We start from the raw sequence: 27,596 nt of genomic DNA, 5'->3' as shown, positions 1-27,596 counted from the left end.
AAGGCAAGAGAAGTGAGAGACAGGAGACGCACAGGAGGGGAGGCAGAGGGGATGTGAGTGATGGGGTCCCACCCCTTCCAGAGGCCCAGTTGCATCCCTGCTCAGGGAGACCACCCATATCTTTTCAGTATCTCCACATTGCACAAGAACTGCCTCAAGCAAGCCAGGCATGCCTCAAGTCCAGGCCTTCCCTGAATCTTCATTTCCCTTGAAAGGCTTAGCAACTCATTCTTAGGGTTTCGAGAAGTAATACTATGTTGGTTAAAAGAATCCCCAGGTCTCCATCCCCAACTTCTTGCCAGCTCTTCCCTTCCCACTTGGGTGTCATCTGTTATTACAAACTTGACACATAGAGCGGAACACCTCCTGTGTGCCCCAAATCGGTTTGTGCTTCAGGGAGACAGTCTAAGGACCAGTGGCTGCATGACAGGATCACCTGGGCACTTGAAGAAATTTCTGATCCAAGGCTTCAGAGAACAACTGAACCAGAATCTCCACGGGTGCAGCCGAGGCCTCTGAAAATTCCCCAGGTGGAAACAGCCAGATAAAGAATCACAGACCAGACCAAGGAAAGGCAATTCACGATAACGCTCGCCAGTCCCTTGCTCACGGCAGACATCAACAAATAATTTCCTTACTCTGAAGCCTAAAAGCAGCCCCAGAATCCTTTCCACCATGGCCGCCATACAAACATCAGACTGAGCATGAGAGATGAAACACCGCTGCATCCTGGAGCTGACCGAAATGGTACAGGATCTACCTTCTTAGATTTTAGAACCTGGCCTACGAGGAAATGCTTGGATTAAATGTGGCCCAGGCCCCAATCAGGCTCAACCAAATGTTTGTTTTCTCGGGTCTTGGTTTAATGAGGTGTCAATGAGAAAACGTTCTCATCTGGCTTAGGATTCTAGGGGCTTTGGTTTTAATTTTACAAATTAGTTCTCGTTCCCACTATAGAAAAGAAAGGGGGGTGGGGTGGGAAGCATTTCTCTGTGTTCCTTTTTTCCTTCCCTGATTACCCCCAAAAGAGCTTTCAAATAATCTGCTAAGTATTGAAATACTGAAGTCATAAACTAGTTGCAGAAAATCGGCTTACTGGAACAACAGGAAAGACATTCTTTTGCCTTTCAAAGCCTTTCCCATCATCTAGAGCCAAAAATATTATCTTCTGACCCGAAAAGCCACTAATAAACCTTGCTTCTATAGGCTAAGCAAGAGGCATGATTTTCCCCTAAGCAATGTGGCTGAGAGAACAAGACTGTTCTCTGGGCCCCCCAGCCCATATCCATCCTCTCCCACCTCCTTGTCACCTTCAGCTTCCAGGTACTTTGCTCCTGCTCTCAAGCTGCCTAGAGTCCCCACAACTGTCCCCATTCCCACAGGCTCCTTTCCTCCACAAGAGCACCCCAGCCCCAAGTTAAAACCCCTTTCTTTTTCCCTTCCTATCCAAATTCCAGTCACAGCTAGCTGCTGAGCACAATCTCTAACCACAGTCTTAGCACTCATTCTCTCTTCGTAGAGCTGTTTATACACACAGAATTTGGTGTTTCTTTTCCATTTACTTAAGAGTTTGGGAAAAGCCTGCCTTATGGGGGCATGCAGAGGAAAGCCAGCAATGGAATCCCTGCATAACTGAGGACCATTTTCGGGCATGACGCATTAATAAAAAGTCAAATTAATGGTACTATATTTTTTGCTACTGATCCACTGAAAAACCAAAAAACAAATAGAAACAAAAAACGTAACACAGGAACCTTCAGTTACAAAGATAATTCATTTGTGTTCCTTATTCCCCTAAACTTGAAGATAAAAGAAAATGAGATGTTTTGTGCCACATTTGTATTTTAAAACATGAGGCTATTACAGAGTAAAGTCAGTCAGAAAGAGAAAAACAAATACCATATATTAAGGCATATATACAAAATCTAGAAAAATGGCACTGATGAACCTATCTACAGGACAGGAATGGAGACGCCGACATAGAGAATGGACTTGAGTACGTGGGGAGGAGACGGAGGGCAGGAGATGGCGGGACGGACTGAGAGAGTGGCAGGGACATACGTACACTCCCATGAGTGAAACAGAGCTGGTGGGGAGCGGCTGCAGCACAGGGAGCTCAGCCCCGTGCTTTGTGATGATCTAGAGGGGCGAGATGGGGGGGAGGGAGGCTCAACAGGGAGCGGACAGTGTACATATGGCTGATGCACAATACTGTACAGCAGAAACCAACACAACACTGTAAAGCAATTATATTCTAATTTTTTTAAAAAGATGAGGTTGTTGATACCAAAATCAAAGATGTCACAAATAAAGAAAATTAAAGGGTGATATCACTGATGAACACAGTGACACAAAAATCCTCAACACAGTATCAGCATACCAAATCCAACAGTATGTTAAAAGGTTCACACACCATGACTAAGAGAGATTATCCCAGAGAGGCAAGGGTCAATCAACATGATATACCATATTAACTGAAGAATAAAAACCAGATGAACAGAGACCCAACAGATGCAGAAAAAGCTTTTGACAAAATCCAACATCCATTCATGATAAAAACTTTCCAGAAAGTAGGCACAGAGGACATACTTCAACATAATAAAGGCCAGATATGACAAACACACAGCTAATGTCACACTCAATGGTGAAAAGCTGAAAGCATTTCCTCTAAGATCAAGAAAAAGGATGCCTACTCTCACCACTTTAATCCAACACAACACTGGAAGTCCTAGCCACAGCAATCAGATAAGAAAAAGAAATAAAAGAAATCCAAATTAGAAAAGAAGTAAAATTTCCCTGTCTGCAGATGATACTATCTGTCTACCATACATACAAAATCCTAAATAGGCCACCAGAGAACTGCAAGAGCTCATTAGTGATACAGAAATCTGTTGTATTTCTATACATCAACAATGAACTATCAGAAAGAGCAATTAAGGAAACAATCTCATTTACCATCATGTCAAAAAGAATACAGTACCTAAGAATAAACCTATTAATACCTAAGGAGGTAAAAGACCTGTACTTGGAAAACTATAAGACACTGACAAAAGAGATGGAGGATGACACAAACTGATGGGAAGAAATCCCATGCTCTTGGATTGGAAGAATCAATATTGTTAAAATGACCATACTACCCAAGGCAATCTACAGAATCAATGAAATCCTGTCAAAATACCAAGGGCATTTTTCACAGAACTAGAGCAAATAATTTTAAAACTTGTATGGCAACACATAAGACCCCAAATAGCCAAAACAACCTTGAGAAAGAAGAACAGAGCTGGAGGAATTATGCACTCTGACTTCAGACTATATAAAGCTACAGTAATCAAATCAGTATTGTAATGGCACATAGATCAATGGAACAGAACGGAGCTCAGAAATAAACCCATGCTCTTATGGTCAATTAATTTACAACGAAAGAGACAAGAATATATAGGTGAAAAGACAATGTCTTCAATAAATGGTGCTAGAAAACTGAAAGTGAAACAAGTAGTGTTTATTAGGAGGAAAAAGAGTAAGTATGGACAGACACACAGGTGAGCTCAGAGAATTTCACCTTCATGGTGGTTTTATTATAATCACTTTTATGGGGCATTTCTTCCAGGTTTTCCTTCAGCCAATAACCTTACTTTGCCTGGTTCTGAGTCTGTACTTGGCATCATTATATTTCAGGGCCCTTCCATGTGAGCCCACGCATCTCTTGGCCAAGATGGATTCTAGCGAAGGGGCCTATGGGTAAGCTGACATCACTTACTACAAGCTGACATCTCCTCTCGTTACCTCCAAGGAGCCTTTCTGGGCATGTGTAGTTGAGAAAGTCTCCTTGACTTTGAGAATGAGAAATATGTGGTCTTTTATCTCTTAACTGGGCAGGCTCAGCCCTTCTCTCTCCTGCTGTTTTGGAGTAGCTGTCCAGAGGGGAGAAACAAGCTGTTCACCCAGAGGCCCATCTAGCTCTTGCCTCTGCTCCACATTCCCTCCTAAGAGACCTCATCCTCTCTCATGGCTTTAATTATATCTTGCTGCTAAGTCGCTTCAGTCGTGTCCGACTGTGTGTGACCCCATAGACGGCAGCCCACCAGGCTCCCCCGTCCCTGGGATTCTCCAGGCAAGAACACTGGAGTGGGTTTGCCACTTCCTTTACCAACGCATGAAAGTGAAAAGTGAAAGTGAAGCTGCTCAGTCCTGTCCGACTTCTAGCAACCCCATTGACCGCAGCCTACCAGGCTCCTCCATCCATGGGATTTTCCAGGCAAGAGTACTGGAGTGGGGTGCCATTGCCTTCTCTGTAATTATATCTTGAAGTGAAGTGAAGTGAAGGGACTTCAGACGGTAAAGAGTCTGTCTACAGTGTGGGAGACCTGGGTTCAATCCCTGGGTCGGGAAGATTCCCTGGAGAAGGAAACGGCAACCCACTCCAGTACTCTTGCCTAGAAAATCCCATGGATGGAGGAGCTTGGTGCAGGCTACGGTCCATGGGGTTGCAAAGACAGACCCTCCTCCTCATACAGACCAGTAGATACAACTGCCTACTTGATATAATCACCTGGACATTTTAAAGGCCTTTGTTAAAAACTGAACCCAGCATGCTCCTTCCCCAGATATATAATCTCCAGAATATCCTGTTAAATAAGGAAACATGTAAAACTGTGTTTAGTATCGTTTGTACATCAAAGGGAGAAAATAAATGAATAAATAAATATCACACACACATTACATTTGCATACACCTTCAGAAAAAAGAAACAAAAGGGGGATAAATCAAATAAAAATGGGTGCCTACCGGGGAGGAAGGGGAAAGGGTGCAAGATATACAGATTCAAGGAGATTTCTGTAACTGCATCCTGTTACACAGTTTTGACTTTGGCAAAATTTGTAATATAAAAGTTTACATAATTTTAAACTAAATCAAAAGGAAAAACCTCTAAAAGTGAAAAACAAAATGAAGCAAATCAGTGTTATGTCATGGTGGGAGTATACCAATGTGAAGAAAAGGCTTCTAAACACAGTACTCTGAATATATATACATCCCAAACTGGGACACATTTTGGGGCCCAGAAAGAAACATAAAGAAATCATGAATTTCATTCTAAATCTTACTGTTAATAGAGAAAAATAACATAGTTATTTGAAAGCTATAATAAGTATGTTTCAGGTGTGCTGAACAAAGTTTACATTAAAAAAAAAAGTAAACTGCTGTCCTTAGAAAACCCAGCTTGCAAAGCTGGCCCTTGGCTGACATTTGGGAAACTGGATTTCGGGTGGTTCCCACAATTCCCAGAACTGATAAGAATGGCTCACTATGCCTAACCTGTCTGTGGAAACAACATGGTTTATGTTGAAAACCTGCCTTCCTGCTGGAAGTCTGGAATTTTGGTTTGTGTTAGGCAGAGGGTGCTTATGTGATCTTATGTGGTCCCCAGTAAAACCCTAGGCAATGAGTCTCTAATGGGTTCCCTTGGTAGACAGTCTTTCACACAACTGGATGGGGTTCCCATTGAAAATCAAAGCTTTATTGGTCAAGATTGGAGGTTGCTGGAGTCCAAACTCACAACTCTGAAAACTAATAGAGGGAAAGAATCAAGCATTTATCCTGCCTTTTACTATGAACAGCATTTCAGACTAATCATATAGGTGTGACAAAAACATCTTCTTCACTGAAGAATTCCAGGTAATAAAATGCAGAAGGAAAAATGGCTCTAAGCAATGATCAATGGATGCTAAAACCATTTAGGTGAAAGAGGGATGAAGATTTTGTAACAGAGGGATCAGCTATGACCACCTGAACCCACGGATATCTTAGAATCTCTATATGACAGACAGACACTAACTGCCTGTTGATTTCAAAGAACAAGACACCCACAGCACTAGCTATGAGGTGGTCTCACTAAATAACTGGACCTGAATTGAATCAAGCCTCTAGACTGCACTTCTCATTGACAGAAAATACGAGGAACAAGTTGAACATGTCAGATGACACCACACAGAAGCAATCAGCCAAATCCTGGATGTGGTAGACGATGACCTACCTCCTCCAACAAATCAGTGTCACGAGAAAAGTGAAGGTAGGGTGGAGGAAGGAGGCTGTAGAGCTACAGAAATACAGACCTAATGAATAAAAGCCGAAATAACAAGAAAGTCAATCTGATTACATCACTCTTCTTTAAAAGCCCTGGGCCCCCACCCCCACTCTTCTGGCTGTACCTCTCATCACGTCCCCTCTGTGCTCTGGCCACAGTCACCTGCATTCAGGGGTGAGCCCATTCCTTCATTCCTTGGGTCCCTACACATGCAGTTCCTTCTCCCTGGGAGAGAAGTGTAAGTTCAGGTCCTCCCCCTGTTACACACCTTCTCAGTACCCTGTACAGGGAAATGTGTATATTTGTTTCATATCTGCCCTTCTCCCAAAGACTAGAAGTTCCTTGAGGGCAGACACCACATCTTTCAGCGGAGTCTGACACATGGTAAGTAGGTACTAAATAAAAATCTGTTTCTCACACATGCAAACAAACAAGGTATGAACCACATGGCCCAGTGCCACCAGGTGGGAATTTGGAGACACTTTAAATCAATCAAGCCCCGCATAATCCCGGCTAATCTTCACGGCTGTGAAGTCTGTAATTTTCAGGACCCAGAACCCAGCCTGAGGAGCTGAGGCTCACAGAGAAGGACTCACCGCCTCGTGGGACTTGGGAACAGGAATGATGATGGCCAGCACGCAGATGAGCTGGAAGATGGCCCCCAGGAAGAGTCCATACCGCAGCAGGTTCTCCAGGAACGTGGGCTCAGGCACCTCGGGAGGGGAGAAGTCCAGGTCGGAAGCCATGGCCCCAGCTGCCTGCTGCCTGAGGTCCCCTCCAACTCACCGCTCTCCAGAGCCAACTTCTAAATTCAAAGAATTAATGTCACGTTTCCACAACTGATGTTTAAACGGTTCCACTTACACAAACACGCCCACATACATGCAAGAATATGTAAAGCAACTGTGGTGAAATGTTAACAGCTCTTGAATCTAAATGGAGGATATGCGCAGAGCCACCGAATCATTCTTTCAATTTTCTTCTATGTTTTAAATCTTTTCCAAATATGAAGTTACAGAAAATAAATAAATGTAAACACTTCAACAAAAATCTCAAATCAACATACATTTGCTGAAGGTCTGCTCTGTTTCAGGTTTTCTTTACTTGTTCACTTATACATCCAGTCATTCATTTAACAAATACTTATTGAACACCAAGCACTGAAGGCTAAGCAAAACAGTCTTCTCTTCTCTCGAGGCCAACTTCTAAGGACAGAAGGACAGAGGAAGACAAAGAACTCATCCAGATGGAACATGCCAGCTAGTGGTCACTGTTTGAAAAAAAGCTTCAGAAGCATCATTTTATTTTGTATAGAGTGACAGGAAAGGCCTCTCTGAAGACAAGACAGGAACGAAGTGGCGGAGACGGGAAGCGTGAGAGTGAGGCAGGGCAGCATCTCTGGGAAGTGTAGCCCAAGCAGAGAGAAAAGCAAGTGTAGAGGCCTGTGGTCAGGGATATGAGTCCAAAATGGCCAGAGACGAGTGCAGGAGGGAGAAGGAGGAGGTAAGATAGAGACGAGAGGGACTGACCTGGAAGCACCCTGACACTCTGATTTTATGAAGTCGCCACAGAAGGGTTTTGAGCAGAAAAGTGACATGATCTGACTTACATTTTAAGTAGGGCAAGAATGGACATGAGGAGACCCGTGAGGAGGCTACTATCAGTAATCCAAATAAGAGATGCTGGGGACACAGACGACAGGGGCAGTGGTGGTCAGCGGTGGCAGGTCCAGTCTCAATCCACCTCTCCAGACCCTCCTTTCACCAGAGCCCCCAACTCCTAACACCCTGGTCAAGCTGAAAGACCTGCCTGTAATTCTCCAAGAGCACTGAGCTCTTTCAAATCCTAGGCCTTTACCCAAACTGCATACTCTGCCAAGAATGCCCTCTCCCACTCTGACCGCTTGCCAAGTCCCCACTCTGCCTCTAAGGCTGAGCTCATATCACCTCCTGAGCATGCTTTTAGCACTGCCCTCCTCCTGTCCTGGACTGAACTGCTCCCCCTCTACCACAGCACCCATGAGTGGCTTCCTCTGGCCCACCCCAATTTTCTCAAGTAAGGGGAAAAGTTTTGGGAACCAGACCCATCTGACTCCACAGCCCTTTGTATTTTCAGGGATCTATGCCACAAGGAAACTTTCTGCTAAATCTAAGCTGTCTGATATCATGGTCATGATACCACGTGGCTATTGAGAGTTGAAACACAGCTAGTCCAAACTGAGATGGCTGTTAAGTTAGATACACACACAATTTATAAGCGAGGATGATCCTAAGAATGAAAAATATCTCACTAGCAATGTTTTATATTGAATCCATATTGATGGCATGTTGAAAAGATACACTGGGCTAAATAAATTATCAATTTCATCTATCTTAAAAAAAGAACAAAGTTGGAGGATTCACTTTCTGATTTCAAAATGTATTATAAAGCTACAATAATCAAAAGAGTATGATACTGGCATAAGAATCTAGGGCAATGGAACAGAATAAAGAGCACAGAAGTAAATCCTCACATATACAGTCAACTGATCTCTGAACAAAGGTGCCAAGACCATCCAATGGGGAAGGATAGTTTTGTTAACAAATAGTACTGGGAAAACTAGATATCCACATGCAGAAGAATGAATGGAAGTTAACTCAAAATGTTTCAAAGAACTAAACTTAAGAGCTAAAACTATTAAACTTATTGAAGAAAACACAGGAGGAATCTTTATGACATTGGATTTGGCAATGACCTCTTAGATGCCAAACCACAGGCAACAAAAGAAAAAATAAACTGACTTCATCAGAATTGAAGATTTTTGTGCATCAAAGGGCATTATCAAGAGAGTGAAAGACAAACTGGCAAACAGTTTGGCAGGTTCTAAAAAACTTAAACCTAAAATTATCATATGATCTAGCAATTCCACTCCTAAGTATATATACCCAATAGAATTGCAAGCATGGACTCAGATACTTGTACACCAATGTTCACAGCTACACTATACACAATAGTGAGAAGACAGAAAAAACCAAGTATCAATCAACACATGAGCTGATAAACGAAATGTGGTATATTATATATAAACACCCACACGTATGTTTACTCGGCTGTTGAGATGAATAAAATTCTGACACATGCTACTACATAAATGAATCATGAAAACACAGTTAAGTGAAATAAGGCAGACGCAAAAGGACAATATTGTATGATTCCACTTGCTAGGTACCTAGGAAAGGCAAACTCATAGAGACAGAAACTAGACTATAAGGTTACAGGGACCTGAGGAGGGGGGATGGAGTAATGGTTACTGTTTAACGGGTACAGAGTTGCAGCCTGGCATTATGAAAACGTTCTGGAAATAGTGGTGATGGTTACACACGCTGTACACTTAGAAGTGGTTAAAATGATAAATTTTATGCTATGGATACTTTACCACACACAAAAAAACTGTACCTATTTCTTCTTACTTTTTAAACATAGCTACTAGAAAACTAAATTAAACACGTGGCCTGCATTATACCCCTATGGATGGCTCTGCGTTTGCCCGAAAAGCTTCCTCCGCTTTGGCTCTGACACTTCGTTGCTCTGCAACATTTTTCCAACATGAACGCGGAGTGACTAAAGGATGACAAAAATGATCTTTGAAGTGAATAGACTGGGGGGTTTATGCAAATACACATAGTCTACCTTTTAACCTAGTCTCTTAGGAAGGTCATGCGCCTGTGCCGACAAGGTGGCCATTGTTCCACGCCACTCCTGTCTCCCTTGGGAATGGTTTTCAAAGTCTGAGGTTCACTCCCCCACCCCCAAACCCTCAGAGCTGGCAGATCTTATCCTCCCAGAAAAGATCTGACTTCTGGAAAGAACCCAACATCATCCGGATCGCAGGGTGGTGAATCAGGTGGAGCCTCAAGCCCAGGAATACCATTTTTGGTCAAATACAAGGTATGACGCTCAGACCCTCGGCAGATTGTTTGTAGTGGCTCAGACACTGGCTCTGAAGTGAATTCCAAGGCGGCTGCAAGAACAGCTTCACGAGAGGAAACATACAGCCAGGCAGGGCACTGCATCCTCATGCTGTGTGCATAGCAAGGCATAAAGAAGGTCTCTCATTTCTTCAGTTACACCTCATAAATACACACTTTTTAAAAATGCCCTTGGCCCTAAACTTTACCTTTAAGGCTGTAACCAGCCTAGGGGGTTTATCAATATTTAGATTTATTAGTGTTACTAACAGCAACATTGTTAAGAATATTTCTAATACAATAAAAACATGGGGCCAAGAGTCAGGCTAGGGGCACAGACTCTGCTTCTATTACCAATTAGCTACACTTTGGACCAATCTAGAGACTTATTGATGTTCTCAGGAGCCAAACAACAATAATGCATTCAAAGCTATAATGCATTTAGAGTTTTTTTTAAATAGCAATTAGGCAACACCTAACAAGAGTCATAAAAGTGATTATTATATCCTTTGACTGAGTAACTCACTTCCTGGAATTTACAGTAAGGAAACAATTCAAAAGAAGAAAAAGGCTTCAGGTACAAGAAAAAGAGTTCATGGCAGTGCTATTCAGAATACTGAAAACCAGGAAGCAACTCAAGTGTCCAACAATAAAGAAGCCATGATGTACCGTAATGTTAACCCCATTACGGTACACCATGGCATGCTGCCCCTTGGCTTAAACAGCAAATACAGATGTTGTGTATCAGGCCAGTGCAAAGTCTTTGCAAATTTATATTACATGAAAAAATTAAACAATTACATAAACACTATCACTGCAACCATGTATAAATTGTGATTTCACTGGCTAAAGATCAAAAGAGGCCATAAGAAAATGTAAATAGTTGCTATTAAAAGTGAAGGGGCCATACGTTTTAATTCAGGGGAGAATCTTATTGAAAAAATTAATATAATCTAAAAGAAAAATCCATGCCCTATCTGCTCTCTTCATAAAACTTTTATAGAGTCTAATGAAATGTTGCCCAGGAGAACTTTCTGCAATGACTGAAATGTTCTATGCTTCTGCTCTCCAATATGGTAGCCACATGTGGCCAGTAAGCACTTAAAGGAGGACTGAGGAACTGAATTTTTCATTTTAACTTCAATTAATTTATAAATCATCACATGTGGTTAGAGGACTCCCAGACTGGACAGCACAAGTATAACCAGAGGATAGCTGTGGTAACGTTCTAGAAAACATAAAATGCTCTCTACATCCTGTGTCTGCTTTAGAACTCCTGTCTAGTTTTCTCTGCACCCGTGCTTTACTTCCTCGCCCGCCTGCCTGGATTTCTGGGTTTTCCTTTCCTGACTACAGAAGTCACAAGAGTGCTACTCATCCTTTGGCTCCCAATGAAGAGGCTCTTAGCTCTGACTCCGTGACAGGCTTTGCTCCCCGACCCCCTCCACTGTCACAGCAGATCATCTGCTAGATGAGCACAGTGCTTTACAGTCTAACTCATTCAATTCACAACCATTACAGACAGGGGGTATCACTAATGAGGATGAGGAAACCGAGGCTCAAAGAGGTTATGTGGCCTACCCAGGGATTACTTGGCTGACAAGGAGCAAAGTCAGGATTCAAACTGCCTGGTGGGTAAGACTGAAACTTACCTGGGGGTCAATGGTTCTCAAACTGCAGGTTTTGGCCCATTAGTGAGCCATGGAAACCATTAAGGGGCTTGCCGCTGACACTTTTTAATTTTATTAACCAGTATAATAGACAATATCACATTAGTAAGGGTGAGCATTATATCTTGAAGCTTTTTTTTTTTTTTCCAGTTATATCCATCTACATCCCAGCATGCATGTTCTGGGTCAAAATTCATTTCTTATTGTTTGAGAAATACCACACAGTCTAATATTCTTATTGTTCCACTATAATAAGCTCCTGAGGTAGCTGGGACCCAGGGTCCATTTTGAGTTTGTTCCAGGGACTGACACAAATATCTGGTAACTGATCAAACCTGTGCTTGTTTCCCATCTTTAAAGAGCAGCCTCATTTAACAAGGGGAGGGGGAGCTGAGAGGCACGGGGCCTACGTAGGCTCGCCCACTGAATCAAGGCAAAGCTGAACATCCTGCTATGTCTCTAACCCTGTGGTGCTCCAGACTTGCTTAAGAGCAAAGGTTTGGTTTGTTTGTTTTTTAACACATGGGGATACTCGTACCCCCACTGGAATTTAATAAAAAGTACAGACTCATTTTGGAGAAGGAAATGGCAACCCACTCCAGTATTCTTGCCTGGAGAATCCCATGGACAAAGGAGCCTGGTGGGCTACAGTCCATGAGGTTGCAGAGTTGGACACAACTGAGCAACTAACACACACACACAGACCCATTTATTATCAAACATGGAAAATAATTTCATAAGGTCATCAGACCCCTTGAGGCTCATCCATGAATATCAGACACCAGTGGTCTGAGACATTCATTACCTGAACACAGAGTTACTGAGTCCCAGCCATGGAGTTTCTATACAATCAGAGGCACCCAAACACAAAGATATAATGTAATGTTGGCAGTGAGTAGTATGAGAAAATATAGAGAGGGAGGTAAGGAGTGCCATTTTATATGAGGTGGTCAGGGAAAGGCCACCCTGAGAAGGCAACATTTCAGCAGAGGCAAAGAAGAAAGTGAAAGAACAAGTTATTTCAACATCTGTTAGGTACCCCAAGACGGAGGAGAACAAGGGATAAGGTCTGAGGCAGAAATGAACTTTATGATCAGAGGAGCATAAAGTGAGCAGCTGTTTAAGACCAGTAGGACTCTGGGTCAAAGGGCAGCCACTGGAAGGTTCTTAGCAAAGAAACAACATCATCTGACTCATTTTTAAAGGGTCCCTGTGGCTGCTGTATTGAGAACAGATTGCAGAGGGACAAGAATCTGAAACAGGGAGACTAGTTAAGAGGCTACTATACTAGTGGTAAAGAACTGAGTCCTCTACCTGCAATGCAGGAGTCCCAGGATCAGTCCTTGAGTAGGGAAGATCCACTGGAGAAGGAAATGGCAATCCACTGCAGTATTCTAGGCTAGGAAATCCCACAGAGGAGCCTGGTAGGCTACAGTCCATGGAGTCGCAAAAGAGTTGGACATGACTTAGCGACTAAACAACAATTATTAGTCAAAACGACACATCTGCACCAGGCAATGGCACCCCACTCCAGTACTCTTGCCTGGAGAATCCCATGGACGGAGGAGCCTGGTAGGCTGCAGTCCATGGGGTCGCTAAGAGTCGGATACGACTGAGCGACTTCACTTTCACTTTTCACTTTCATGCATTGGAGAAGGAAACGGCAGCCCACTTCAGTGTTCTTGCCTGGAGAATCCCAGGGATCGGGGAGCCCGGTGGGCTGCCGTCTCTGGGGTCGCACAGAGTCGGACACGAGTGAAGCGACTTGGCAGCAGCAGGCAGCAGTGGAGGTGGTAAATTCTCAGGTTATAGATACATTCTAAAGAGAGGGCCAACAGGATTTCTGGGATGAAATCTAAAAGAGAGAAATTAACAACGAGACCTGAAGGTGAAATTATTCTGTATGATACTGTAACAGTGAATATAAGATAGGAAGTATTTGTCAAAACCCACAGAACTTTACAGCACAAAGAGTAAACTTTAATGTACACAAATTAAAAAAAAAAATCATTTAGGTATCCAAGATGGGATGTAGAATGTACATTCTGAGTCGAAATATATTACAAATGGATGAGGTAATTTCACGGAAGGGGTAGGGGGAATGAGGTGCTGACCTCAGGAACTGTGGAAATGGACAGAATTGAGAAGACTAAAAGCAAGAGGAACTGTACATGGGCTGTTGTTTTCTGCATGGTATACAGTTAACAATTCTGAAACTATACACACACACTGGAATTGCACTACTGAGTCAATGGATGGCAGATGGTGGGAGCCAGGTTTGTTACAGTTGGGAATAGAAGGTTATAGATAAGCCAGAGGAGGCTGGATGGTCCACGTGGATGGATAAGCGTTGTGGATATCAGTAAAAGTCATATTTAGATTATTACAGATACAGACAGCTATATATATATATAGAAAGAGGGGCGGGGGAGAGGCTAGCCTACACACACATGTCTCTTGCCTCGCATTTTCTGAGAGGGCCTAGAAACGGGAATTCCAAACAGTAGCAATAAGCACGCCTAGCACCCAGACCTTGGTGTCTAATACGATTCTCCAATACAATGAACCAGGGGCTCCTTAGAGAAACGGTTAAATCTAGGACTGAAGCAGGAAATATATAAGATGAGCCTGTAACAGAAAGTAAGAAAGTGTTCAAAAAAAACAAAACACATTGATCAGGGTATGTCAAAGGGATATAAGACCCACTTCGATGGCCAAAGCCAGAACAATCTGCCCAGCAAAATAAATTAAGTAGTCCTGGATTATAATCCAAAGTATGAAAAGAATTATTCAAGGCCATACTGATATTATTTAATAAGCAAACAAACTTCCCAAGGAGAATTTAAAATAATTTATGTAAATAATCTGTCTTAAAGTGTGAAGTATAACTCCACACTCCTTAAGGACGGGCTGTGCATAATGACTTCCTTCCAGGAGTACAATATGGAAGAGTGGTAGAAGGAGAGTAACTTTACAGTGGAAGAACTTGACTACTTCAAGCTGGTGATCTGGGGTAACATCGACAGTGATGACGTATACTGACAGTACGTACCCCACTGTGACGGTGTGAGGTACACACAGCATAGTATATACCCTGTGAGGTGATGAGAATGGCACTTTACCTCCGGGATCTTCCTCCCCCAAACCTGTAACTCCAATGTCATCATAAGAAAAACATTAGACAAATCCCAAACGAGAGTCATTTTATAAGATATCTGACCAGTAATACTCAAAACTGTCAAGAAGACTTTTCTACAAGAAAAGTCTGAGAAACTACCACAGTCCTAGAAACCTAAGGAGACACGACTAAACATAATGTGGGATCCTGGAACAGGAAAAGGACTGAGCAAAGAAAAAACTGAGCAAATCTGAAGAAAGCATGGACTTTAGTTAGTTACCAATACTGGTTCATTAATTGTGACATAAGTATTATACTAATGTAAAATGTTAATAGGGAAAATTGTTGGGGGGACATATGCGCCACTCACTGTAGTATCTTCAGAGTAATTTTGAAAATCTAAAATTATTCTAAAATTAAGTTTATTGGAAAAAAGTCAACATTTCAAAATGAATAACCCTTCAAACATGTATAGATGTCCAGACTTAGAAACAGAAACTAAGTCTTGTCTAACACAGAAAAACCCAGATTCCAAGTATCTTGGTAGGGTATCCTTGGCTTCTAATGAAATGATTTTAGAATTCTGCTCTGAGACTTCCAACTGGAACAGAATGGGTAACAGAAAATCAGTGTCAGGAATTACTAACTACCCTGTGCTGTTTACCCAGACCCCTCCCATTACAACAAATTCCCAAGAACTGCTCAAAACTGAGTTCGAATTTTGTCCTATGCAAAGATAAGCCATCTCCCAGAGCAGTAAAAGCTGGCAGCCAGTGGGCTGAAAAAGACGGGCAGATGTCCTGTAAAATGTCATTCTGATGTGGTTGCCACAAGAAAAAATGTGGTTTCACAGATTCATTTCTCACTTCTCTCAAAAAAAAAAAAAAAAAAAAAAAATCAGCAAACACGCATTGTACATTTATTAGGCCTTTTGCATTCACCATCTCATTTAACCCTCCAATCAACTCTATACACCCATTTTACAGAGGATAAAACTGAGAACCAGAGAAGCAACCAGAGCTCGCCCACAGTTACCGAGTAATACGGTACACTAAGGATCCGAACCCCGGCAAGACTGACTCCGGAGCTCTGGCTCCTCCGAATGCTCCGCCCTTGGGAAGAAAGGCCAGGTCACAACTGTGAGGAGCACCGGGTCTGGTCCCAGCTCAGAGCTAAGGCGCTGGACACGAGCAAGGCCCTCCACCACCCTGGGAGTCAAACTCCCCTCCGCAAGTAACTTCCGAACAAGCGACCCAGGAAGTTATTTGCGCCAAACACGGAGCGGTCCCCGGGCCAGCAGAGCAGCGCCTCCGGGACAGGGGCAGCGGCGCCGGAGCCTAATCCCCGCTCCTGTACCACAGCCTCGGCGATGACGCCCCGCCCCGAAGCCCGAACCGACCGCGGGAGCTTCGGTACTCACCTCCCGCGCCGCCGCGCCGCGCCCCCCGGAAGTGGTTTCTTGCGACCTTGAGGCCCGGAAGTGACGCCCCTAAGCAACCAGCTGGCTCGGTTCCGCCCCTCCGCGTTGCTAGAGTTGGCGGATCCAGGCTGCTGGGCTTTGTTAGCCTTTTGTCCCAACCCTGTGGTTTGGAGCTGGAGAGAGGCCTACAGAAGTGAAAGCCAGGCTCCCTCGATTCTCTAAGGCTCTGTATCACAGCCCATTTCAGCAAACATTTATACACGTTTATAGACGCCTTCATTTTTTTTTTTTTAAGTTTGATTTACAGACTAGTTTGTAAGTTTTAGGTGTGTTTGTAGTGGTGTGTAAGTTTTAGGTGTACAGAAAAGTGATTCAGCTATATATATATATATATATATTTTTTATTCTTTTCCATTATAGGTGGTTATAAGATATTGAATATAGTTCCCTGTGCTATACAGTAGGCCCTTATTGTTTATCTATTTTATGTTTGTTGTTGTTGTTGTTGAGTCGCTGAGCCACATCTGATTCTTTTGCGACCCCATGGACTGTAGCCTGCCAGGCTTCTCTGTCCATGGGATTTTCCAGGCAAGAATACTGGAGTGGATTGCCCTTTCCTTCTCCAGGGGATCCTCTCAACCCAGGGATCGAGCCTGCATTTTCTGCATCTCCTGCTTTGTCAGGTGGATTCTTTACCACTGAACCTCTAGAGAAACAAGCCCATTTTACACATAGTGTATCTGTTAATCCCAGACGCCTAATTTATCCCTTCCCCTCATCCTGTTTGGTAACCATAAGTTTGATTTCTATGTCTGAGTCTATTTCTGTTTTATAAATAAGTTCATTTGTATCATTTTTTAAAAGATTCCACATGGAGGTGATATCGCATGGTATTTGGGCTCCCCTGGTGGCTCAGATGGTAAAGAATCTGCCTGCAATGCTGGAGACCTGGGTTCAATTCCTGGGTTGGGAAGATTCCCCTGGAGGAGGGCATGGCAACCCACTCTAGTATACTTGCCTGAAGAATCCCCATGGACAGAGGAGCCTGGTGGGCCACAGTCCATGGGGTCACAGAGAGTCAGACACAACTGAGCACAGCACACATGGTATTTGGCTTTCTCTGATTTACTTCACTTAGTATAACAATCTTATCCATATTGCTGCAAATGGCAATGTTTTTATGACTGAGTAATATTCCATTGTATATACATACCACATCTTCTTTATCCATTCATCAATTGATGGACATTCAGGTGGTTTCCATGTTTTGGCTACTGTGAGTAGTGCTGCTGTGAACACTGGGGTGCATGTATCCTTTTGAATTAGAGTTTTCTTGGACATATGCCCAGGAGTGGGATTGCTAGATCATTTGATAACTCTAGTTTTTTTAAGGAATTTCCATACTTTTCTCCATAGTGACTGCAGCAAATTTACGTTCCCACCAACAGTATAGGAGGGTTCCCTTTTTGCCACATCCTCTCTAGCATTTGTTATTTGTAGACTTTTTAATGATGGTCCTTCTGACCATTGTGAGGTGATACTTCATTGTAGTTGATTTACACTGTATAGATGCCTTAATTCCATGTGAGGCCCTGAGCTAGGAGCCTGCAATGCAGAAAGGAGACAAGCACAGTTTTATAATTCAGACAGAAGCAAATTATTAAAATTCAAAACATTCACCAAGTACCTACTCTATGGCTTGTGCTGGTTGTTGAACTAGACAGATGGAGTCTCTGCCCTCACAAAGCTTACAATTTGAACCCACTATCATATAATGTGACAAGTGTTTGGATGGCAGTACAGTTCCTGACTGAGTGTGGGTTGGGCAAATAATGAAGGGGGAAGGGAACTCTAGTTGGACATGGTAATCAGCCTCCACTTTGGACCTGAATGATTCTTGAATCATAGGATCCATGCCCATGTATAGCCCCTTCTCACACCAAATAGGGCTAACAGATAGTTAATAGGATATAATGGAAATCATGGAGTATGAGTTCCAAGATTAAGACATAAAAGATATTGTTCTTCCTCTTTGCGCTCTTTTCATCATTCATGAGGGATCCATATTATGAGGATACTCAAGCAGCCCTGGGGAGAGGCTTGCATGAATGATAACTGAGTCTCTTGCCAACAACCACCTCCAACTTGCCAGCTATATGTGTGAGTCATCTTGGGAGTGGATCCTCCAGCCCCAGCCGAGCCTTCAGATGACTATATCCCTGGCTAAAATCTTGAATATGATTGAGAGACCTTGAGCTAAAAACAACAAAATCACTCTTCAATTCCTGACCCATAGAAACGATTTTAAGCGTCTAAGTTCCAGGGTAATTTGCTTTCAGCATACAGAACTAGTACAGAGAAGATCAAGGAGGAGGAGGGGGATGCCAGAGATTCAAAAACAAGAATGAGACCCGATCTTTCCCTCAAGGAGTTCATTTTCTCCTAGAGGACACAGACAGAAATGATTATAATTCATTCAACATCCACTATCACTCTTACTGTGTGAGATGATCTGGAGGATCCAGGATGTGTTTCTTCATTCATTCAACAGATATGTATAGTTTCTACTCTGAATCATACACTATGGAATCAGGAAGGCCAATAGTCAGTAGGTTGGTCCCTACCCTCACTGTGTTTAGAGGTTAGGGGTTATCTGACACCTTCATTAATCAATTGCAAAGAAATGTATATTATTAACCATGAGATGTATAAGGAAGAAAGAAGAGGAAACCATGAGAGAGTAAATAACATGGGAAATGCAATCAAGAAAGGGTGATCAGGAAAGGTCTCTCTGTGGAGGTAATATTTAAACTAAGAAACAAAGGATGGATAGGAATTTGCCAGGCAAAAGAGGCATAAGGATAGTAGGAGGTGGGAAGGCTGTTGAAAAGGCTTGATGCGTAAAAGAGTGGGGAGAAGCTGAGGCCTGAAAGGTACAAATATTTAGGGGAATTCCCTGGTGATCCAGTGGTTAGGACTTAGCACTTTCAGAGCCCAGGTTCGATCCCTGGTAGGGGAACTAAGATCCCACAAGCTACACAGCATGGCCAAAAAAAAAAAAGAGAGAGAGAGAGAAAGTAATGTACAGATATTTTAAGATAAGACTTGGTGTTTGTCCTGGAGGGGCTCACGGTGGGGTGTGGATGAGGAGGGCCATAGGAGATGGAGATGTCTTATGTTTTGAATTGTGTCCCCCCAAAATGATTTGGTGGAGAACCAACCCCAGTACTTCAGAATGTGATCGTATGCAGAGACATGGTCTTCGCAGAGGTAATCAAATTAAACTGAGGTTATTAGGATGGACCCTAACCCAATATGACTGGTATCTTTATTAAAGGGAGAAATTTGGACACCATGCACACTTAGGGAGAATGCCATGTGAAGATGGAAGCAGAGACCAGGGTGATGCTTTTACAAGCCTAGGAATGACAAAGATCGCCAGAAAACTACTGGAAACCATGGGAGAGACGTGGAGGGGATTCCTCCCCACAGCCCTCATCCTTGATTTCTGATTCCTAGCCGGCACAGCCGGAGAAGGCAGTGGCAGCCCACTCCAGTACTCTTGCCTGGAGAATCCCATGGATGGAGGAGCCTGGTAGGCTACAGTCCATGGGGTTGCTAAGAGTCGGACACGACTGAGTGACTTCCCTTTCACTTTTCACTTTCATGCATTGAAGAAGGAAATGGCAACCCTCTCCAGTATTCTTCCCTGGAGAATCCCAGGGACGGGGGAGCCTGGTGGGCTGCCATCTATGGGGTCGCACGGAGTCGGACACGACTGACGCGACTTAGCAGCAGCAGCAGCAGCCGGCACAACTGTGAGAAAATAATTATCTCTTGTTGAAACCACCCAGTTTGTGGTACCACATTATGGCAGCCCTAGCAAACTAATACAGATGTGCAGGTGCTTTGAAACCTGTTAATATCAGTATCCAAATGTGAAATATTCCCAGCACGGCTGCTGCAAGCACAGCTACTTCCTTACTCTCTGGAAGCTTCTGGAGGGATCCAGCTGAGTCTTACTCATCTCTGCGCCCTGCCTGGCTTCATTAGCACCACAGCACGGTGGAGAACTCTGCGGCATGCTCATTCTTATCCATAACATCTCTGTGAGGCACACTGTTTGCACGATGAAAGAGAAAAAGTTGCAAAAAGCATGGTGTCTGCTCTGAGAAACATTTCCAAACTAGATGAACGCAACAGGGTGAACCAGTTTGAAATGATTAATTATAGCTGCTATTTATTGAGTATTCACCAGGTGCCCAGTGCTTTACATATATCAATATTCTCCCAGCAGCTTCCCTGTAAAGCAGATATTATTATTCTCATCTACAGGTGAAGAAAAGCAGGACCGGAGAAGTTAAGCAACTTCCCCAAGGCCCCACAGAGATGGTGTGTATAACCACTGAGCTACCTAACCAAGCTGTTCAAGCCAGATGGGCATTCCAGGCTTGAGTGCTCTAGGATGAAGGGAAGGATCAACAGGGAACGAGGTATCCAGGAGGGCTTCATGAGGAAGGTGGCTCAATGTGGGTCCCAGATGATGGGCTGAATTTGGATATGGGCGAAGGAAAGTGGGGTTTTCCTGGTGGCTCAGACAGTAAAGAATCTACCTCCAATGCAAGAGACCCAGGTTTCTGAGTTGGGAAGATCCCCTGGAGAAGGGAATGGCTACTCACTCCAATATTCTTTCTTTTTTCGTCCTCTGTGATTTTTATTTTTAAAAAAATGTACAAAAGAGAACAATTTAAGGCCTATCAGAAATGTGGAGTCCCAGGCGGGGGCCCTGCCTCAGCCGGGTCTCTGCACTTGGAGGCTTGTCCAGCTGCCCATCATATTTTGTCCCTCTGGGACACAGAGGGTGTTCAGAAGCATACTGTGGCCCTACTCTGTCACCCCAGGCTGACCTCTGTCCCCACAGCCTGGGTTAATGCTCTGCTGTCCCTGTCTTGAAATTCTTAATTCTTGAACAAGTAGCCCCACGGCTTCATTCTGCAAGTTATGTAGCCGGTCTTGTCTGTCTTCCTTTGAACCTGTGTTTTTCAGGCCATGCAGTACCCAGGCAGTGCTCATGTGCTGGAGTGTGTGGAGGCACCCAGGCGCTCCAGCCTGGGACAGGAGTCTCTGGTTTTCAAAGGTTTTAAGGCTGGAGCCGCTGCACCTGCCACCCTTCAGCCCCACATGGCCCTGATGGTCTGCTTTCCTGAATACCTCGTTCCTAGGCGCTCTTGCCTCCTGGACCTTGCAGTATGGCCTCGACTGAGGTGCTTGCTCTCTGAGCCCCACTCCAAAGATGAAGGGGACAGTCTCCGAACATCAGTCAGTTCTGACCTTCTTTGACTTTTCCTCTTGCTTGCCTGCCTACAAAGCTCTTGTTCATACACCAAAGCCTTAGCTAAAATGCCCTTTCCCCAGGAAGCCTTCTCCACTCCCTCTTTGGACTCTCCCAGCTCGCGGTCCTTTCCTCTGGTCCTGTGGGTCTGGAAGTATTTATGTCTGGTTCTGTCGCTCCCAGACTGGAGGTTTCTGAGGGAACATAGGCCAACACAGACTGGTCGAATGGTTTCTCAGATCCTACTGTGGGTATCTGGTACCTTATGAGGACCAGTCCAGATACATCAAGACTCCAGACTGGCTCTTCCCTTGTGTGATGTTGGAATGGCCCCGTTTTGTTCTGAGACTCAGTTTCCCCAACTTCAATGTAGTCAGCCCAGTCTGTTCTTCATCTAGCCACTCCTTGCTCATGTCCACGGTGGCTGGAAGCATGTGTAAACACCTTATCCTTTGAAGTTTCCACTTGACGCTCAGCAGGTCATGCAGCAGGGCCTCCTGGCCTCGGAGGGTGGGTTTGGATCGTCCTCGGAGTACAGGGGTGGTGGACGGTAGTGGAACTCCTGGATGTAGGCAAAGAAGGGGACTTCCATGCTCACATCAGGGTCTTGCAGTAGTGGCAAGAGGCTCTGTTCCATGGCTGCCACCTCCTCATTGGGCACCACCTCGGAGTACTCAGGAGGGGCTTCAGGCCGCTCTGGCAGGAACCCCAGCCCCCAGTCCATCAGGAAGCTGGCATGGCTGCCCACGCTGGATGAGCGGCTGCCGAAAGGGTACAGGGGGATGGTGCCTAAGACCAGTGGGAGCTGCCCAAGCTTGGATGAGCCCGGGATGTCCACACAGACCTTGAGGGCATAGTCCACGTGTAGCAGACGACCGTGCAAGATAGAAGGACGGGAGGGATCCGCAGAGCCCAGCCCTGCCACAGTGCCCGCCGCCTGGGGCCCACAAGCTCCCCCAAGAGGCTAGCCACCACGGCTCGCTTCTGTTCGCGGGCACCTCGCTCCATGAAGGTCTGGGTCTGGACCACGGCTGCCCGAGGGAGCACGGGGCACGTGGAGCCGTTGTCAATCTCAGCGAAGACAGGGATCACTTCACCTGGTGTGTAGCCCTTGCCATCGATCTTGGCTGAGAGGGAGACAAGGCCACGGTTATTGTACCAGGATTGGGCGATCTTTTCCCGAGCTCCGGCTTGAGGGGCCAGCAGAGCCGGTGTGTTGCTGTCCACAGGCTCAATAACAGTAAACGCCTTCTTTGTCCGACGGGCAGGGACCAGGGCCGGTGGAGGGTGGCTTTGATGCAGTATCTGACACTGCTGTGTTTGCCTTCAAAGGAAGTCACTAGCATCAGTGGCAGCTGGAAGCTGAATGGGAATTCATGACGCCCAGGAGGCAGCGTTGTGGTCTCTCCAGTGCCTTGTCAAACAGCATCGCCGCGGGGATACGAACTCGGCCCCTGGCTTCAAACCCCCGGCGGCTCTACGGCTGCAGCCTCAGAACTCGATCCCACCAGGCGCGCACAGGCGCACTTGAAGGTCGGGCCAGAGACTCCACTCCAGTATTCTTACCTGGAGAATTCCCTGCACAGAGGAGCCTGGCGGGCTACAGTCCACCAAGTCGCGAAGAGTCGGACACGACTGAGCAGTTAACACATACACAAAGGAAAGTGAGGCACAAGACTTGCTTTTCCACCTCCAAACCTTTGCCTTTGTTGATGTCTTCACCTCTTCTCCCTGCTCTTCACAAGAGAGGCTCATTCGCATCACTCAGGGCTCATCCCAAACACTACCTTTTCAGAAACATCTCCCATGATCACCTTTTCTAGCTAGTTATTTTTTCTAGAAATGGCTCCAGCAGTGTTGTTCATCCCACAGGGTAGGGTCTTTTCTGCCCTATGATTGCTTGGACCAACTACGTACAATGGAAGAGATGCTGTGTCCATCTCAGACTTCGCGCCCAACTGGCCTGAAGGTCAGCCATCAGCTAAGAGGTATGACCAGCCCTAGACCAGTGAGCTGTGAGAAGTCCAAGCCACATAGGGAGGAAGGGAATCTGAGCAGACACCAGACCTAGAAGTGAAGAAGCCATTTGGAGAGGTAGAAAGATAGACAGATGTGTGATAGAGCAAAGATGGTAGAATGTTAAGTGTAGAATCTAAGTGGTAGGCATAGCATGTGCTATACAATTCTTTCAACTTTTTTTTTTTTTTTGTATATTTGAAATTTTTCACTACAAAGTTGTGAGCAAAAAAGAAACCATCTTGGAATGGGATGCCTCAGCCCCAAACACCTCAACTTATCCCACTTGGAGCAGAGGTGAACCTCTCTGCCCAGCCTTTCCCAAATTCCTGACCCACAAAATCATGGATGGATATTTTAGGCCACTAAGTTTTGGGGACTAGATTACAAAACTTCTCTAAGTACATCTCTTTTACTTTCTATCACAGCTTCCTGCCTATTTCCTTTATAGCATTCATCACAGGTTGTCTTATGTGCTTGTTGTCATCAGTCTCTCCCCTTCTAGGATATAAACTCTGTCTCCATTGTTTACTCCTACCTCCCAGCACCTAGCACCCTGCCTGGGGTACGTGTAGGTTGAAATGAATGTTTGTTGAATGAGCAGGACATGGAGCTCTTCTGAAGAGTACTACAAGAGAATATGGAATTCACAGAGTTGGGGAAAAACTGCCATTTGTCTCTTGGGCTGCCCAAAATCTGAACCCGCATTTGTGGGACTCCCAAGAGGTAGGAGGAGACAGGCCCCCCTCACTGTGGCAGATGGATGGGATGAACACACCCTCTCCTTAGGCTGGAGCAGAGATGCTGAACTTAACCAAGACCCATCAGAAGCCCCCACTCCAGATTCTGAACCTGGGGCAGGAGTGCCAGCTCGAAGGGTCCCAAGTCTAGGGCCTTGTTCGGATCAAGTGGATCCTGGCCACTCCTGACCTTGGGTGGTTCCTGCCTGAGCGCCTTCAGTCCTGCCGTGTTCCATTAACTCCTTCTCTGCCCTTAGGTTTGGCTCCAGCAAGAAACGAGGAATGTTGAGTGTGGTGCATCCTGGGAAATCCAGAATGTATCCATTAGTGAAGCAGCATATTTTATGTATTTCCCTCCAAATGGGGAGGACATACTTTATGTGCCAGAAAGGCAAGGAACACATTCATCTTGGAGCCAGCAGAGCCTAAACAATAGTGGAGGCTCATCATATTTTGGATTCTTTCTCTGGGCCTCCAGGAGCCTTCTAGCAGATAACCAACTCTGATAGTTCATGGACTGTTCTCTTGCTTTCTACAAGGTGTGAACTTGAACTAAAGGCTAGATTTCACACTTGAGTGTCTATAAACCCATGGTGGACTTCCCTGGTGGTCTAGTGGTTAAGACTCACCTGTCCGTGCAGGGGACATGGATTTGATCTCTAGTCCAGGAAGATTCCATATGCTGCGGGGCAACTGGGCCCATGCCCCACAGCTCCTAAGCCTGTGCTCTAGAGCCTGTGCTCCACAAAAGAGAAGCTGCTATAATGAGAAGCTCATGTATCGCAACTAGAGAGTAGCCCCCACTCATGGCAACTAAAGAAGGCCCACACATATCAATCAAGACCCAGCACAGCCAAAAATAAATTAATTCATTAAAAAAATTATAAACCCATGGTTTGTTGTTGTTGTCCAGTCACTAAACTGGACACATTTAGTGTCCATAGAAGCACACCAGGCTTCCCTGTCCTTCACTATCTCCCAGAATCATGTCCATTGAGTCAGTGATGTTATCCAACCATCTCAACCTCTGCTGACTTCTTTTGCTTTCAATCTTTCCCAGCATCAAGGTCTGTTCCAATGATGGTCATTGGTCATCAAGGTCGGCTCCTCACATCAGGTGGCCAAAGTATTGGAGCTCCAGCTTCAGCATCAGTAAACTCAGATCCTAATACTGTGCTCTAGAATATTCCAGGAGCATGTCTGCTTCAGAGGAGGAGAGGTTCACCCATGGGCTCATTAAGTCATCACACAGGACTTCCATCAGAAGGTAGAGTACACATCAACACCACAGAGGGTTTGCCCTTCCCAGGAAAATCCAGATGCTATAACTTGTTCTCAAGACCCCAGGTTTCCCACAGTTTTGAAACCTGAAAAGTTGTATCCAGCAGAAATTCACTGAGAGCCAACTATATGTCAGGGAAACACTGGAATAAGATCTTAGGCTCTGGTGAGAGAGATAGACATAGATACAAACGAACACAATAAGATATTTTGCGTTTCTACAAAAGAAGTGTGTGCAGAACGACATAAGAACCCAGAAGAAGCATCAGACTTTGCTTTCATTGATCATGGAGGGCATCCTAGAGTAGGTGACATTCAATCTCCAGGAGGAGGTTACAGCTGAAGCAAAGACCAGGTCAGGGCTCATACTTCCAGAGTACTGAAGTTCTGGAAAGAGTCCAGAGCTTCATCTCCTTGAAAATCCTTCAGCCATGGAAGCAGCAAAAACTTCACAGGAAGCCAGCATCTGGATGGTGCTAATTACCTCCACCTTTATGAAGTGCTGCATTAAACCAGGCACATGAAAAGATGTTCTGCATCACTAATTATCAGAGAAACGCAAATCAAAACTACAATAAGATATCACCTCACACCAGCCAGGATGGCTATCATCAAAAAACCCACAAACAATAAATGCTGGAGAGCATATCGGAACCCTCCACACTTTTGGGTAGGAATGTAGATTGGTAGAGCCACTATGGAAAATAGAATGGAGGTTCCTTAAAAAGCTAAAACAGGAGCTACCATATGACCCTGCAATCCCACTCCTGGGCATATATCTGGAGAAAAACATGATCCCAAAAGATACACGCACCCCGATGTTCATTGCAGCACTGTTTACAATAGTCCAGACATGGAAGCAACTTAAATGTCCATCAGCAGAGAAATGGATAAACAATATGTGGTACATATATGCAATGGAATATTACTCAGTCATTAAAAAGAATGAAATAATGCCATCTGTGGCAACATGAAAGGACCTAGAGAGTGTCATGCTGAATGAAGTAAGTCAGACAGAGAAGGAGAAATATCATATGGCATCCCTCATGTGTGGAATCTAAAAAGAAATGATACAAATGACCTTAATTACAAAACAAAGACAGACTCGCAGACTTCATGAAGGAGATTCTAGCTGCCATGGGGAAGAATGGGGGGAAGGGATAATTAGGGAGTCTGGGATGCACATGCACACACCGTTATATTTAAAATGGATAACTAACAAGGACCTACTGTGTAGCACATGGAACTCTGCTCAATGTTATGCAGCAGCCTGGATGGGACCAGAGTTTGGGGTTTAGTTGCTCCATCATATCTGACTATTTGCAGCCCCATGGACTGTATGTAGGCCCCCAGGCTCCTCTGTTCATGGAGTTTTTCCAGGCAAGAATTCTAGAACAGGTTGTCATTTCCTCCTCCAGGGGATCTTCCTGACCCAGGGATCAAACCAATGTCTCTTGTGTCTCCGGCATTGGCAGGCGGATTCTCTACCACTAACACCACCTGGGAAGCCCTTGGGGGAGGATGGATACATGTATATGAATATCCCTTCAACGCTCACCCGAAACTATCACAACAGTGTTTGTTAATCAGCTATACCCCAATACAAAATTTTTTTAAAAATCCACACTATTCAATTATGCACAACACAAGCAGAGTCATATTTAGTGGAGATCAGTTCACTTGTTCTGTGAAGGCACTTTTCCAGCTAAATAATGATGGTGCCTTTTAATTGTGCACTACCTTTCTTCTCGGGAGCTTTAAGTGGGACCATGTCCCCAGAGGAAGCCAGAAACTAGGTGTATCATCTCCATTTTGTAGTTGGATGAACTCAGTAAAGAGATCTGGCCCTAGGCACACAAATCGGAATCTTAACTCCTCCCCAGGGCCCAGCTCAAATTACCTTGTCTTAGAAGATTTTTTTGTTTCCCCCATCAGAATTCCCCTGCTGTACATGACCCTGGAAGAAGCTGAGAGAAATGGCTGAGCTTCA

General features: G+C 44.6%; 1 protein-coding gene and 1 pseudogene across 7 annotated transcripts in view; both read right to left on the bottom strand.

The window, feature by feature from the left end:
- MANBAL (mannosidase beta like) overlaps window positions 1-16,316 on the bottom strand; it is a 28,242-nt gene extending 11,926 nt beyond the window's left edge. Inside the window, exons 1-3 of one of the 7 annotated variants that reach the window (XM_061437534.1) lie at window positions 15,853-16,216; window positions 7,149-13,554; window positions 6,679-6,887 (exon numbers count right to left, since the gene is read on the bottom strand). In XM_061437534.1, the coding sequence (XP_061293518.1) occupies window positions 6,679-6,828 (150 nt within the window). In that variant the 5' untranslated portion in view covers window positions 6,829-6,887; window positions 7,149-13,554; window positions 15,853-16,216. The other 6 variants (XM_061437532.1, XM_061437536.1, XM_061437538.1 and 3 more) reach the window with 6 other exon arrangements.
- Window positions 16,317-21,964: 5,648 nt separating this feature from the next.
- LOC133258786 (arrestin domain-containing protein 2-like) lies at window positions 21,965-27,377 on the bottom strand (annotated as a pseudogene).
- Window positions 27,378-27,596: the final 219 nt, after the last annotated feature.

This window comes from Bos javanicus, chromosome 13 (genome assembly GCF_032452875.1).
Source record: "Bos javanicus breed banteng chromosome 13, ARS-OSU_banteng_1.0, whole genome shotgun sequence".
Lineage (NCBI taxonomy): Eukaryota > Metazoa > Chordata > Mammalia > Artiodactyla > Bovidae > Bos > Bos javanicus.
The sequence above is the reverse complement of the archived record's forward strand: the minus strand, read 5'-3'. Positions and strand labels throughout refer to the sequence as shown.